The sequence below is a fragment of the Sinocyclocheilus anshuiensis genome, unplaced genomic scaffold, assembly GCF_001515605.1.
Source record: "Sinocyclocheilus anshuiensis isolate Anshui unplaced genomic scaffold, SAMN03320099.WGS_v1.1 scaffold478, whole genome shotgun sequence".
Taxonomy (NCBI): Eukaryota; Metazoa; Chordata; class Actinopteri; order Cypriniformes; family Cyprinidae; genus Sinocyclocheilus; species Sinocyclocheilus anshuiensis.
Genome location: NW_015542376.1, coordinates 674,598 through 688,340, shown reverse-complemented (window position 1 = coordinate 688,340; position 13,743 = coordinate 674,598). Strand labels below are relative to the sequence as shown.

The following is a 13,743-nucleotide window of genomic DNA, read 5'->3' as shown; positions in this document are numbered from 1 at the left end:
CACATTTTGTCCACACAATATAGCATAAACAAGTACAAACGTGTGTGTGTGTGTGTGTAAATTTATTAATATGTATTAATGTACATTATTTTTTATTTTTTCTCTGCCATTACAGGTACTCTGTCAGCTGGTGAGCACAGCTTTCCGTTTCAGTTTCTCATTCCAGGTAATTTTCTTTAATTTTACGATAAGCATTTCAAGCAGTTAAAGCACATTTTCATTCAGCGCAACTTAATGTTAGTCATTAAATGAGGATGTTGTGTTGTGCACCGTAGATGGAGAGCACTCAGGTGTGAGGTTAAACTATGCTGAGTGCCTCTGAAGCGTGATGAGAGGGTGGAAGAAGAGTTTAATTTTAACCTTGGTCTAACAGCAGCTGTATAAAGTCTTTTTGTTATGGGCCCTCCCCTTTCTGCACAAACACATGTCCCATCATGAGCTATTAAGGGAAGACATGGCAGCGACATTCCTGGCTGCTTAATTAGTGGCTGCTTGCTAATGCTGACCGTATGAACAGCTATTAAAGATTAACCTCAACGGATCTGATCAATCTAGGGACTTTCCTCCCTATAAATCAGAAATGCATTTTGACATAAGGCAAACAAATGCGAGGATATAGAGATAAAGCTAGTTAATATCTGTGGGCTGTTTCGGTTGAGTTTCACAGTGGTTTGCAATTATTTATTCATTTTTCAGAGCTCCCGAGTCTTCAGCTTATGTTTTGCTTTTAAAACAGATTCACAATGACAGCACTTAGAGTTGTATTGATTCACTTTATTGATTTGTGAGCTCTAACATCATCTTGCCATCTACCAATATCCTGGTCCTTGAACGATAGTGTTGTTTTGTCAAAGACATGATTATTTTATAAGGTAGCTTGAATAGGAAAGCTTTTGACAAATCCAAAATAACATATTCTTTATGTCTGTTGTAGCATCCGTTCCAACCTCGTTCGAAGGCCCATTTGGGAAGATTTTGTACAAAATTAGGTCGTTTATTGACACACCACGTTTCTCAAAGGACTACAAGACCCAGCGACCCTTCTACCTTCTCAATGTGCTCAACCTCAATGAGTTGCCAGATGTAGAGGTGAGACTTGGCTATAATTAAAATATATATATATTACTATATTATTATTCATATTATACATATTATATTATACTTGCTTTCCAATTCCTAATGTCTACCCTTCTTTTCCCAGCAACCCAGCTGTGCTGTGACTACAAAAAAGTTTAACTACCTCCTGGTAAAAACAGGCACGCTCATGCTGAAGGCCTGCAGTGATCTAAGAGGATACACTTCCGGACAGGTTATCAAACTATCCACTGAGATCCATAACAAGTCTGGGAAAGACACTGGCTATGTGATGGCCAGCCTTATTCAGGTGAGAAGAAAATAAAAAAAGAGACTCCGCTGATATTTAGATTCATAAAAATACATTTCTGCAGCACTGGGGTTGACAATAGGTGATGTACTTGTAGATGTAAATTGTCAGAAAATGCAACTCATTACAACTGTGTATATCTGTGCAGAGAGTGTCGTATAAAACAAAGCGGCCAGTGTTTGATCTGCGGCCCATAGCAGAGGTCGAGGGTGCCGGGGTGAAGGCTGGTAAACATGCAGAGTGGAGAGAACAGATCATCGTCCCTCCTCTTCCTCAATCAGGCCTCACTGGCTGCAGCCTCATAGATATTGAGTATTTTATCCAGGTATGGGACAGGAAATCTGAACCTTACCATTACATGAGGTAAAAACCTTCTTTTGTGAACTGAATCAACCAATTAATTTAAAATATCAGACACAGTGAGTTGAAATAGAGAAACAAATCCGTCTGATTCATAAAAGAATCATTCCAGTTGGTGAATCAGATCAACTAATTAATTGAAAAGATCTGACTTGGTGAGTTGAATTCAAGTCAAGTGAGCTTTCTTGACATTCCGCTGTATGTGGAAACATTCAAAGGAATTAAATGTTGTACCTCACAGGATCGACCAATGCACTGAAAAGATAGAACTTGAAAACCAAATAAGTGTGACTCATAAAATAATCATTCAGATCATTTTTTCTGAACAGGACTGACCAATGCATTGAAAAAAATCAAATTATGTGAACAGATTTCGAAAACCGAGTAAGTTGATTCATTAAAGGGGTGGTTCAGTGATTTTTTTTCTAGGCTTGATTGTGTTTATGGGGTGCAGTCTAACATGTGTTAATGCTTCGTTTTTTAAAAAACGCATTATTTTTCACATAATTTACCGTTATTCCACATCGCTCTGTCCGTTCTCTGAGAAACGCGCTGATCATTTCCTGCTTTTATGAAGCCCCTCCCTCAGAAATAGGCGATGGGCTCTGATTGGTTAGCTAGCCCAGTGTGTTGTGATTGGCTAAACCACCTCTAGTGTGCGTCTAACCGTCCCGCCCCTCACCTCAGCCGTATGTGCTACGGTTGAATTGTAAACAACGGCGTCGTTAATATCGCTTCTCAGTTTGAGCCCGATTGAGATGCAGAGGATATTATTGAAGAGGATCATGCAGAACCTGTGCAAGCACGGCATTTAATGGTAGGCCTATGTTTTTTGTTTGTTGTTGGCTGAGCTGAATGAGAGAGAGAGAGAGAGAGAGAGAGAGAGAGAGAGAGAGAGAGAGAGAGAGAGAGAGAGAGAGAGAGAGAGAGAGAGAGAGAGAGAGAGAGAGAGAGAGAGAGAGAGAGAGAGAGAGAGAGAGAGAGAGAGAGAGAGAGAGAGAGAGAGAGAGAGAGAGAGAGAGAGAGAGAGAGAGAGAGAGAGAGAGAGAGAGAGAGAGAGAGAGAGAGAGAGAGATGCAGAGCGTGTGCAGAGCAGGGGACGCAAGGATAAGTATTAAGAACTGCTGCTTTAGAACATTGATTTTGAAATTTTGAATCCATTAGAATCGTTAGAAGACAGAATCGCGATTCATATATGAATAGATTTTTACGTGCACCTCTAGTTTTCTCTTCCTCTTCTCTAAAGCAGCGCAGGCCTCGCCCCCTTTGCTGTCTTTTCCAGAGGGTGGGGTTTATCTGGGTTTGTGATGTCACGAACCCAGGAAGTAACTTGTTGTAGTCCCTACCAGCCGTTTTTGTAGGCATTAAACTGCCAGAATTTTAAAAGACGCAATCTCTGTTTGCATTGATCTTTCAGCTTCGTAACTTTGCAGATATTGTTTATGCTAATGTTGCGTCAGTAACATTACACACTAACTAACGTTAAAAAAGTGAAATCGCAATGAACCATCCCTTTAAAGAATCATTCAGAGCAGTTTTGTGAACTGGATCAACTGATTCATTGGAAATATCTGACTCAGTGAGTTGAATTCAAGAACTGAATCAGTCTGATTAATGAAAAAATCATTCAGAACACTTTTGTGACCTGAATCAACCAGTTCATTGAAAATATCTAGTTCAGTGTGTTGAATTCAAGAACCAAATCAGTCTAACTCATGAAAGAATCATTCAGAGTAGTTTTGTGAACAGGATCAACCAATTAATAATAAAAAAAACTGAACTCAATGAGTTCATTTCAAAAACTGATTCAGTCTGATTCATGAATGAATCATTCAGAGCAGAATTTTTGATCAACCAGTTCATAGAAAAGATTGGACTCACTTTTATTTTTGACTAACCAAATCAGTCTGATTCATGAACAAAACATTCAGGTCAGTTTTGTCAACGGATCTACGGATTCATTGTAAAGATCCAACTTAAAAGAATGACTTGTTCACAAATCTCATGAACGTGTGATTTTTATTTTTGCATGAACTATTCTTTGAAGGTCTTTTCTTGGATGCACTGCTGAAGTCTTTCAAATTAAGATTTATCTAGAAATATAGCTTCATGTCATGAAGTGCATCTCCTTCTCACAGGTTTCACTAAAATCTCCAGAGGCTGTGGTCACGTTACCCATCTACATTGGGAACATTGCTGTGAACTTAACTCCCTCCATTCCTCACCCCATCGCCCAAGGCGCACCAGTGCCTGCCATGCCAAGCCTCAGCCCTGCGCCCGTAGTCCCCAGCGCACCTCCTGCAGAGGACGACCTGGAGGGTGAGCTGGGTGCAGGAGGAGTAGACAGCGAGGAGATCCCCACCAAGAGTCATTCTCAGCAGGACCCGTCCGGCATTCCTCTCTCCATGTCTCCCAGCGTGTTCGGTCAAGTGTCTGGTCCACTCCCGACGCAGAGCCAGCAGCTCGCCCAATCCTCCGACGGCTCTGCTCCTCTGTTCTGTCTGTCTACAGGGGCCACCATACCTTTCTTCACAGATGGTAATACAACGCCAGTGCCCACTTCCTGTCCCCTCATCCTGCCCCCTGAATACAGCACCTGGGAATACCCACATGGTGAGTGATCTAGTTGAGAATTAGTACTCTGTACAGGTTTGTGCCTGGGTGGTTACCCTTGTTCTCCAAAAAGTCTTGCAGCAGGATTCACATGCAGTATGTTTATTCACTAGTTGATGGGTCAGTGTTTATATTATGTAAATGGCTAGTGCAAAGCTTTAGAACTACAAAGCAAAAAACTCTAGCTCATACTGTAGGTCATAAACTCTTTATAAAATAATGTGTAGTTGCATAAAAAATTGCCTCTTTTTGATTCAATTAGCAGCATTCAAATTTGTAAACTCAGTGTTGAAAGGTCAAATATGTCAGTTTATCTGGTTACAGTTGATGTTTCAAAATTATTTTTCTCATGAAACTGGTAACAGTTAAAAGTTGATGTGTAAATAACAATGAAGTTTATTAAAGTAATATTTATATTTATAAATTATCTTTTTAAAAGTGTATTGAAATATGTAGATATTTTATATAGAGTTATTTATATACCAAATTAGTCTATTTTTTTTTCTCATATTTATTTATTTATTGTATTTATTGGAGTATTTATGTTTATTGAATTTTGAATCGATGTATGCATGTGAAGCAATAAACATAAATACAACAACAACACTGAAATATGTAAATAATACATCTCGGAACTGTATCTAAGATTAATACAACAAACTGGAAAATTTGACATTTATCTGTCTGTTTGTCTGTCTGTCTTTCAATTGTTCCTTCTATCGTTCTATCATTCTGTTGTTCTGTCAATCTATCTATATTATATGTTTAAAACAGTAAAACACTTGCATGCGAGTAACTCGCGTATAGTTAAGATCAGTTTTGCTTGAAAAGCATTTATACTTATAATGTTCACTTCCCTAAAATGTAATCAACATCATCATCTACAGTAAAATATCAAAACGGAAACATCACTAGTTGTTGTAATCCAATCGGTTTGCCATTTTATTCTAGACGTTACTTCTGGTAGGAGGCTTTTGTTAATATTTCGTTTATGTATGGGGTTACATTGCAGCAAAGGTTAAAGTTACAACCATCAAATAATTAAGAGTGCGCTACAAGCTGTAACTTGTCGCCATGTCTAGAGTAAGCGCACATTAAATAATTAAAACTATTCGATGCTGATCCAAAGTATCATTTAGTGGCAGAACTAATCGACTAATCATTGAAACCCTAACCTCGGTAGCAGCAAATGTGAATCTTGTATTTTTATAAAAGAGGTTTGCTATCTAGATAAGTCCCTGTCACAGTGTGAATGTAACTGATTATGTACTCAAATTAAATGCAGATTTATTGAAATTTGTTTGTTTTTTCACTCTTTTCAGAGCCACCCCCCACTTATGAGGAAAGCTGCAGTAGCAACAACTCCAGCTTCAACAGTAGCATGAGGTAGACCCATTAGAGGTCTCGCTTCTTCATCATGCCATTCATCTGCTGCCTCCTGCTGGACGGTACAGGCATTGCTGCCAGCCCATAAACCTGGCCCTTCTTCTCCATGAGCCAAATATGTTTAAAACATATAAAGGATTGTTTCCTTCATTTTTAGTTAATCCACTCAGATTACCGTTTCAACATTGAAGAAAACAACCTTGAAACTGTACAGGGAGAATGTTTCAGTGCTAAGAACTTAAGATGTAGCACTCTTGAGCATCCCCAAGATGAGACACACTCAGAGTTCTTGCGAAACGAATACCAGCATCTGTAACATTATGAAGTGAAAGTTACACTGAAAATACTTTTTCATTCAACCAAGGCTGGCCTTATGTAAATCTTATCACAAAGCATGCTCTGTAAAATCTGATTTATCGCAGAAATATAATTCTGCTTGACTGCAAGTCTTGTTGAGGAAACAAATATTCCTTTCCTTGTGACGTTCATTATGAATTATAAGGCACTCCATGCTTATGCCAGCAGGAATGGCTCTTGACGGAGACACTGGGCCACAGAGAACGTTACTCTGGAAAGAACAAGTCTTATTTATTGATCATGATTGATGTTGGAAGTTTTCATTTGATTTTTTAAAATCCATCTCATCACCAAATGGATACAGTGTGGATACAGCTTTGGAATATCACATACATAAGTCATTATCACTTGGCCAAATGGTAGCCAGTGTCCCTTGAATGGTTAAGGGAACAACATATTACATATCATTTTAAAATGAAAACTAGTTATATGTTCATTTTGTTTTACAGGGTGTCAAGATATTAGGATGACACTTCGGACTCCTGACTCTGTATTTTTGTTGCCTTATTTTACATAAAACAAAGCAAAATAATCAGATTTTTCTTTTCTGGGGTTCATTGTTTCACCCTAGAATTATTATTTCAAAGAAATGTCATTCAGAGTGTGATAGATTTTTTTTTTTTTTCAGACTGCGTAATATCAGTGCTGGTAGGTAATATGTTAGAGTTTGGACATTTCTGATATGCATCATTTGAAATCTGATTCGAACTGTACATGCCTTTGTACGTGACTTGTTTGGTCTTATGCATTGATATTTCTCATACTAGCCCACAGCGATTGGAGATTTATGATAGATTTCCGGTGAGGCCTTAGGCTGTACTTGGATTGTTGTGTACAGTCCTTTAATATGGCAAACACTTCTTTCCAAAACACTTGTCCAGACCCTTGAACTGTTGAAGAAATTGTAAAATTGAAGCACAAAAGGCACTTTTATATATATATATATGTGTGTGTGTGTGTGTGTGTGTGTGTGTGTGTGTGTGTGTGAGAGTGTCTGTGTTTTAAGAATATTTTCTGAATTCCTTCTCCAAAATCTAAATGATCAATTTCCATTTTTAGTTCAGTGTTGTACTAAGTTTAGTACTTGATTCAGTCAGCAAAGGAAGTGCGATTCACAACAGCCCTACAGAACAGACCACCTATATCATGTTTTACATCATTTTGTATGAAGCAAATTTAGAAGACATGTTTTCAGTACTAAATCCTGTGATATTCTATATCTTTTCCATCTGTCTCTAAGTATTTGTTTAAAATTTATGTTGCGCTATGTACCATTTACAGTGCTGACAGAGAAAAATAATTTGGGTCATTCTACAAAAAGGGTGCCATTTGCGCCTTTATACAGTATATAAAAAATTAACAGTGAAAAGGTGATGCATTCATGTGCTAATATGTATATTTCTTAAAAGGAATTAACAAAAATCCAGTAGCTTTATTTTATTTTCATTAAGAGGGTTGATTTTCTGCCCTGTGTACTTTTTGATGAAAACAAAAAAATAGAGACATAAAAGCTAGCATTTATTCTCTGTCTACATATTTTTGATTTTATTGGACATAAAAAGGATTTATTGTGCAAAGGTTATGTGTTCACACTGTTTGCATCATATTTCCCCCTTTGAAAGATCTGAACTATTCCATAACGCAGAAAAAACTTTGTCATAAGAACATTATAATATTTTCAGAATGCAAACACTTTTTAAGGAAAAGTCTACACTTTTTTTTTTTTTTTAAATCACTTGATCTTAAATGTGGCCCTGGACCACAAAACAAGTCTTAAGTCGCTGGGGTATATTTGTAGCAATAGCCAAAAAAAACATTGTATGGGTCAAAATTATTGATTTTTCTTTTATGCCAAAAATCATTAGGATATAATGTAAAGATCATGTTCCTACTGTAGGAATATATCAAATTTCCTACTGTAAATATATCAAAACTTCATTTTTGATTAGTAATATGCATTGCTAAGACCTTCATTTGGACAGCTTTAAAGGCGATTTTCTCAATATTTAGATTTTTTTGCACCCTCAGATTCCAGATTTTCAAATAGTTGTATCTCAGCCAAATATTGTCCTATCCTAACAAACCATACATCAATAGAAAGCTTATTTATTCAGATTCAGATTTATACATCATTCAGATGATGTATAAATCTCAATTTAAAAAAAATGGACCCTTATGACTGGTTTTGTGGTCCAGGGTCACATATTTTGTTCCAATTGTCAGCAGGGTAAATTGGCAGTCTGATTGTGATTGATTGTGGAAATTGTATTTAAAAAAATGTATATTTGTAGCATGAAATGGATTAATGCAATTTACTAACAGTTAAACATTATACAACAGATATAATGTTTAAAGTCTTTCAAAAATGTACTTTTGAATCATCTTGTTAGACTGCAGAAGCTACAGATTATATAGAATGACCCATTCATATTCATATCAAGGGATCTTGACTTTGCTGATTGTATCGCAGGAGGCCACTATGACTTCTAACAGTGCAGCTAAATTTCAGATTGTTTCTTCACTGTGAGCAGCACTATGTTAAAATTGCACAAATGTTAAGAACATTCAAACAAAAATAAGAAATTTTAAACTGATTTATTTTAATTTGTTAATGTTTATCATCAAAATCCAGTAAAGAAACCCCTGACTTGAACACCTATTCTGTATTTTAAACCACGTTTTGCCTTAAATGTGAATCTGATGTGTCCCTGGTCCCATCGTAATTGTTAAAAGACAAATACTTTGAGATAACATTGCATCGCTTTTACTGTTCTCTACATTTGCCTCTCAAAAAAGTCATGGGGGATATTAGATAGTTAGTTATTTTAGCACTGCAGGTGAAAGAAATGATTAAAATGTGCAAGTCCTCCATTTTTGGAAATGCTGACATTGCAGTATGGACAAACACTTAGTCATTTTTTATTTACATGTGCTATGTTCCGTCTTTTCCTTTTCACCAAAGGTTCAACATGCAGCTTTATCAAGTTTCATTTTATCATTGTGTGATACTTTCCTTTCTCTTGATTTTCCAGCAGGTTTTGAAATAAAGTAGCATGATTGTGGATCAGTGTTCTATGTAAAGATGTGACAGAATGAAACTTGTACAGAAAATAAAATCACTTAAATTCTCAGGCCTTCCCCAAGATGTTGCTCATTTAAATTTCTAATTTTTAAAATTATTTGTGCTTACTTACTCATAAAAAATGATTAAAATGCATGGAAGTATTTATTTGCTCACGTATCAGTTCAGTGTGAAATCAGAATTGATCCTATTTACTTTCTTAAAAGAATAGTTCACCCAAAAATTTTAATTTGCACAAAATGACTCATAATTTAGTCAGAAGCAATGGTTAAAGGAAGCAAATTTTAAAAAAGCCTTGATGGATTTGTTTCTTACAAACACACAGCTTTTCACTTCACACAGTATTAATTGATGGACTGGATTTGTGTGGATTATTGTGATGTTTCTATCAGCTGTTTGGACTCTCATTCTGACGGCACCCATTCACTGCAGAGGATCCATCGTTGAGAAAGTGATGTAATGCTACATTTCTTCAAATATGTTCCAGTGAAGAAACAAACTCGTCTACATCTTGGATGGCTTGAGGGTGAATACAGTATCAGCAAATTTTACATTTTGGGTGAAGTTTTCCTTTAATATATTTTGATGGGTAATTGATAAAAAAAAATAGAGATGTGTCCTTGAAACAGTCATTTTAAATTATACAGTGACAAAAATCACATTAGTAATGGTTATGAAACAGTTGTATCACATTATGTTGCTCAGTAGTCCTAAATAAATTAACCTAAATAAACATAATTTAGATTGATTGCCTGTTTTCAATGATTCTCACTCGTTACACAGTTTTCTGGTTGGCAACGCAAGGAAATAGGGATTAAAAGATCAAGGCGTCCAGCTACCTCCAGCACTGCCTGCTGTCTCTTCCCTGTTGCCATAGAAACTGATCCCAATCCATCATAATCACAGTGCCACATAAGGACATTGACAATGGTGTGTAGTCAGCATGGATGGTAGACACTCTGAAAGCCAGAGAAAGATGGAGTGACGAACCCAGAAATGTGCATGGAGAATATTAATGGGTGGTCAGAAATAAATTACTTCCCTGCTAAGTAAAATGCCTACGGAGGTTTTGTGATCTCGTTGGCCTATCGGCTGTTGTCAGAGAGGTTTTCAGCTCGGCCAGGCTGGGAGACCAGTTTAAACCCGACTGGTTCTAAAATTGTATGGTTAGAAGCAGTACACAAAAAAATGTTCAAAGCCCTCTATTCTTTCCAGATGATAAAAGAATATGAGCAATAATGAGCAAACGTTAGCACTGTCCGATTCAGGAATTAATTGATCGTTTGAATCGAATCTTTTCAAAGAATCGTTTCATCTAGCCTATTTGACAAAACTGGTGTGAACAATTCGTTTACGATTTGGACTGAATCGGTCCAACTCAGTACTGACTCACTGAACTGAAAACCCTCTCTTTCGGACGTGTCGGATTCGCAATGAGTCGAGAACAGATGAGTGAGCTGATATTTGAAGTGAACCGATGATTTGACTGATGAGAGAAAAAATTACTTTAAAACATATGTTTTACAAATGAAACATAGCCTACTGGAAACATGAGTTTATTCGACATTGTTATATTTTCAGCCAAGAAATGTTGAACGTCATATCCTTTCAGTGAATACAAATAATATTTAGATTTTAAATGGTTATCTTATGAGCTGCATGGCTGCAACAAGTTGAAATGGGACATATAAAAGTAAAGCGCTTAGTAATAAAACTTAGTCTAATTAAAAACGTATCAGGCTAAAACAGGAACGTTTTAATTTAGGGCCTATTTACACCTAGTCACTTCATGCGTTAGTCTTAGGCTACTACTTGTAATGAAGATCACGCATCTAAGACTTTCAGTTTCTTTTGCGGAAGTTTGCGCGTCGGCTTGTTGAAGAGATAACACGTGTTGGCGCTGTCATAGGCCTATCCAGGGGCGTGTAAGTGTTTTGGGGGCCCTCAGCAAGTGGTCCCGTGGGGCCACCCTCGGTTCCGCAGTAGCGTGAGGACAACTAAAAGCTTGCTGCTGCATGTAGATGGCGTAATTACTTAGTGGAATAAAAAGACTCATGAATCAGTGTATTTGAACCTGTTCTGTGAAACCGTTTAAACGAACCGATTCTCAGAAATGAGTTTTACTTCACTACTCCACACAGCTGAAAGAAAGTGAATCAGTGACGTAAGCATAAGGGGGCGGGGTCTCGGGGTGAGGAGCCATGGCTTCAATGAAAACTGAGGTAAGAGCAGAGCAACGATTAATGTAACTTTGTTTATCTGTGTAATCATGCTGGTTTGGTCGGTTTGACTCAACGACTGATTGACAAACCGTTTGAGGCATACTGAGCGGCCGGTTGAAGGTTTGAGCGGCTATCCCGAGCAGGTTTCCTCACGGGTCTTTCAGAGCCCGCCTGACGGTCTGTTTCAGTGTGAAAACTCGGTGCTGTTGTGCGAGTGAGTGCTCGTGAAGCTTTGTGAAGGGAAATAATGGGGCGGCCTCCCATTTTGCGGTGCGGCTGCTGTTGCCTGGAAACCTGAATTCAGTTTGCCTGTGCTCTTTGTACACGGCAAGTTGATTGTTGTTATGCTAGTTCCAGGGCACTATCCGGCTTCAGATGCTGCTGTGTTGCTATTGTAAATACAGCGGCAGTGCATATTGTTATATTATTGTACATCATCCACAAACGCTTCCCTTCGTACCTCAGCCAAGCGCCCAGCGGCATTTCCCTTTTGTTTAGGAATATTTCAGTAAAATCAGTAGTATGCAGCTTCTTTCATGCAGGAAGCTGTAGCTAAGAGCTACTTGGTGCTAAAGCACTTGTCAGCATTAGTGTTGTGTGGTTAAAATGAAGTTACATTGGTTTCATGTAAAAGGATTTTAGATACGCGTTTGCTCTTTGGAGAGTTGTTATGACCCAAGGTAAAATTCCCTAGGGAAGCCGTTTGGAATTTATGTAATAATCTTGACTATCCTAAAGACCCTTATGTAATTTTATCTCAAGATTCAAACTTAAAAAAATATTAATAAGAATTAGTTCCAAATTATGATCGAAATTCCAAATAAAATCCTGTAGGCTATACGTTCCTTACAGATTTTTTTGACAGGAGCCACCCTGTTAAGTCATATTCATAGAAAGAGGTATTCAGGAATGTCTTTTTTGGCATGACTCAGATATTTAGTATATTGGATGAAACTGAATTGCAGTTTTATTACTGACAGCCATGTCTGCATGGTGTTTAGGTGCTCGCTATATGGAGTACTATGAGGAAATAAAACACATCACCACGTTTATCCATTGGAGAGAACTTGCACTTGTTCACCGACAGGGGGAGCCCTGTGATTGGGTCTTTTCAACGGTTTCAAGTGTCTCTTGTAGGAAAAGACGGAATGAGAAAACATGTAGGCTATAAAGGTGCATGACAGCATGGTCTTTAATGCAAGCCTTTGTTGGAGGAATGTTCTGTTGGAGACATCAAGCAGAAGGGCCAGTTAAAAGTTTCTCCTTGGAGTGTTCTTGCGTTGAATGTTTTTAATTAAGATAACAAAAAAGATGAAGCCATACTTTAGTGTGGAAGTTTCAGGTAGATATTGTTATCTGAGTTTTCACTGCATCCAGTGATTGAGTCAAGCTGACGTTGTTTCTAAACGTTTTTATGTCTTGTGAAACGGATCTACATGGGTGTCTTTGGCTTAAAGTCAAGGAAGTGGGCATGGGGAAGAATTTTCAGTGGAAAAAAAATAATCTTAAATTAATTTATGTAATTTATATGTATATTAAAATACTCGTAAATATAAACAGCCTATTTAGTTCCCCTCACTCTACAACAAATATTTTAAATTTAACGGTATTCAGAACAGAACAAGAATGAAAAATAAGTAGTTATAAAATTATATATTCAACTATAAAATAAATCTAATTAGGCTATAGTGGCATTCATTATAAACAGCATACAAATGTCAAGCAAAACTGAAACAGCATTGGGCTCACGAGCCTGTCTCATACCACAAGAATCCAAATGTTTCCATTTTTGCCATATTTGTAACATTTGTTTGCAAAACTATTATTCATTATGTAGCCTAAACATAGCTTTATACTTCACTCATGTTCTAATATCCGTGTAAAATCCTTCACATGCGCAAAAATGTTTGTTTGGGCACAGCACGCTGATTTTACAGCGGACCTTTTTAAAATAAACATTGTAACTTTTATGTTTGGTTGACTGCATTTTAGTTTTATGATGAATGTCTGAAATGTCAGGCAACAGTAGAACTAATGTTGTTTGTGTGTACGTGAGGCGCCATCGCGATCAGATGGATTAAATCAAATAAAGATATAAAGAAAATAAATAAAATGCATTAAAAGTGTCACAAAAACGAGCGTAGCCTAGCCTATAGGGGGAGACCGGGGATGATAGTAACACTTTTTGTTTGAGGGTCAGTAACTTAGTGGTTGTTCATGCTAGTTCCCTTTTAGTCAGTCACGTTTGACGTTACGTCAGTCATGACTGATGAATTGGGATCTCGCCCGAGAGCCCAATCACCTTCGAGTGTTAACTAAACAAGCCAATGACAGTGTTT

General features: G+C 37.3%; 2 protein-coding genes across 8 annotated transcripts in view; both read left to right on the top strand.

The window, feature by feature from the left end:
* The window catches only part of LOC107692286 (arrestin domain-containing protein 1-like), a 44,688-nt gene extending 36,859 nt beyond the window's left edge, over positions 1-7,829 (top strand). Inside the window, exons 3-8 of one of the 2 annotated variants that reach the window (XM_016491261.1) lie at positions 116-166; positions 935-1,089; positions 1,202-1,384; positions 1,533-1,709; positions 3,883-4,357; positions 5,680-7,829. In XM_016491261.1, the coding sequence (XP_016346747.1) occupies positions 116-166; positions 935-1,089; positions 1,202-1,384; positions 1,533-1,709; positions 3,883-4,357; positions 5,680-5,747 (1,109 nt within the window). In that variant the 3' untranslated portion in view covers positions 5,748-7,829. The remainder of the gene's footprint in view (positions 1-115; positions 167-934; positions 1,090-1,201; positions 1,385-1,532; positions 1,710-3,882; positions 4,358-5,679) is intronic. The other variant, XM_016491262.1, reaches the window with a different exon arrangement.
* Positions 7,830-11,328: 3,499 nt separating this feature from the next.
* The window catches only part of LOC107692285 (histone-lysine N-methyltransferase EHMT1-like), a 33,745-nt gene continuing 31,330 nt past the window's right edge, over positions 11,329-13,743 (top strand). For all 6 annotated transcript variants that reach the window (XM_016491257.1, XM_016491255.1, XM_016491254.1 and 3 more), the window contains exon 1: positions 11,329-11,404. In XM_016491257.1, the coding sequence (XP_016346743.1) occupies positions 11,384-11,404 (21 nt within the window). In that variant the 5' untranslated portion in view covers positions 11,329-11,383. The remainder of the gene's footprint in view (positions 11,405-13,743) is intronic.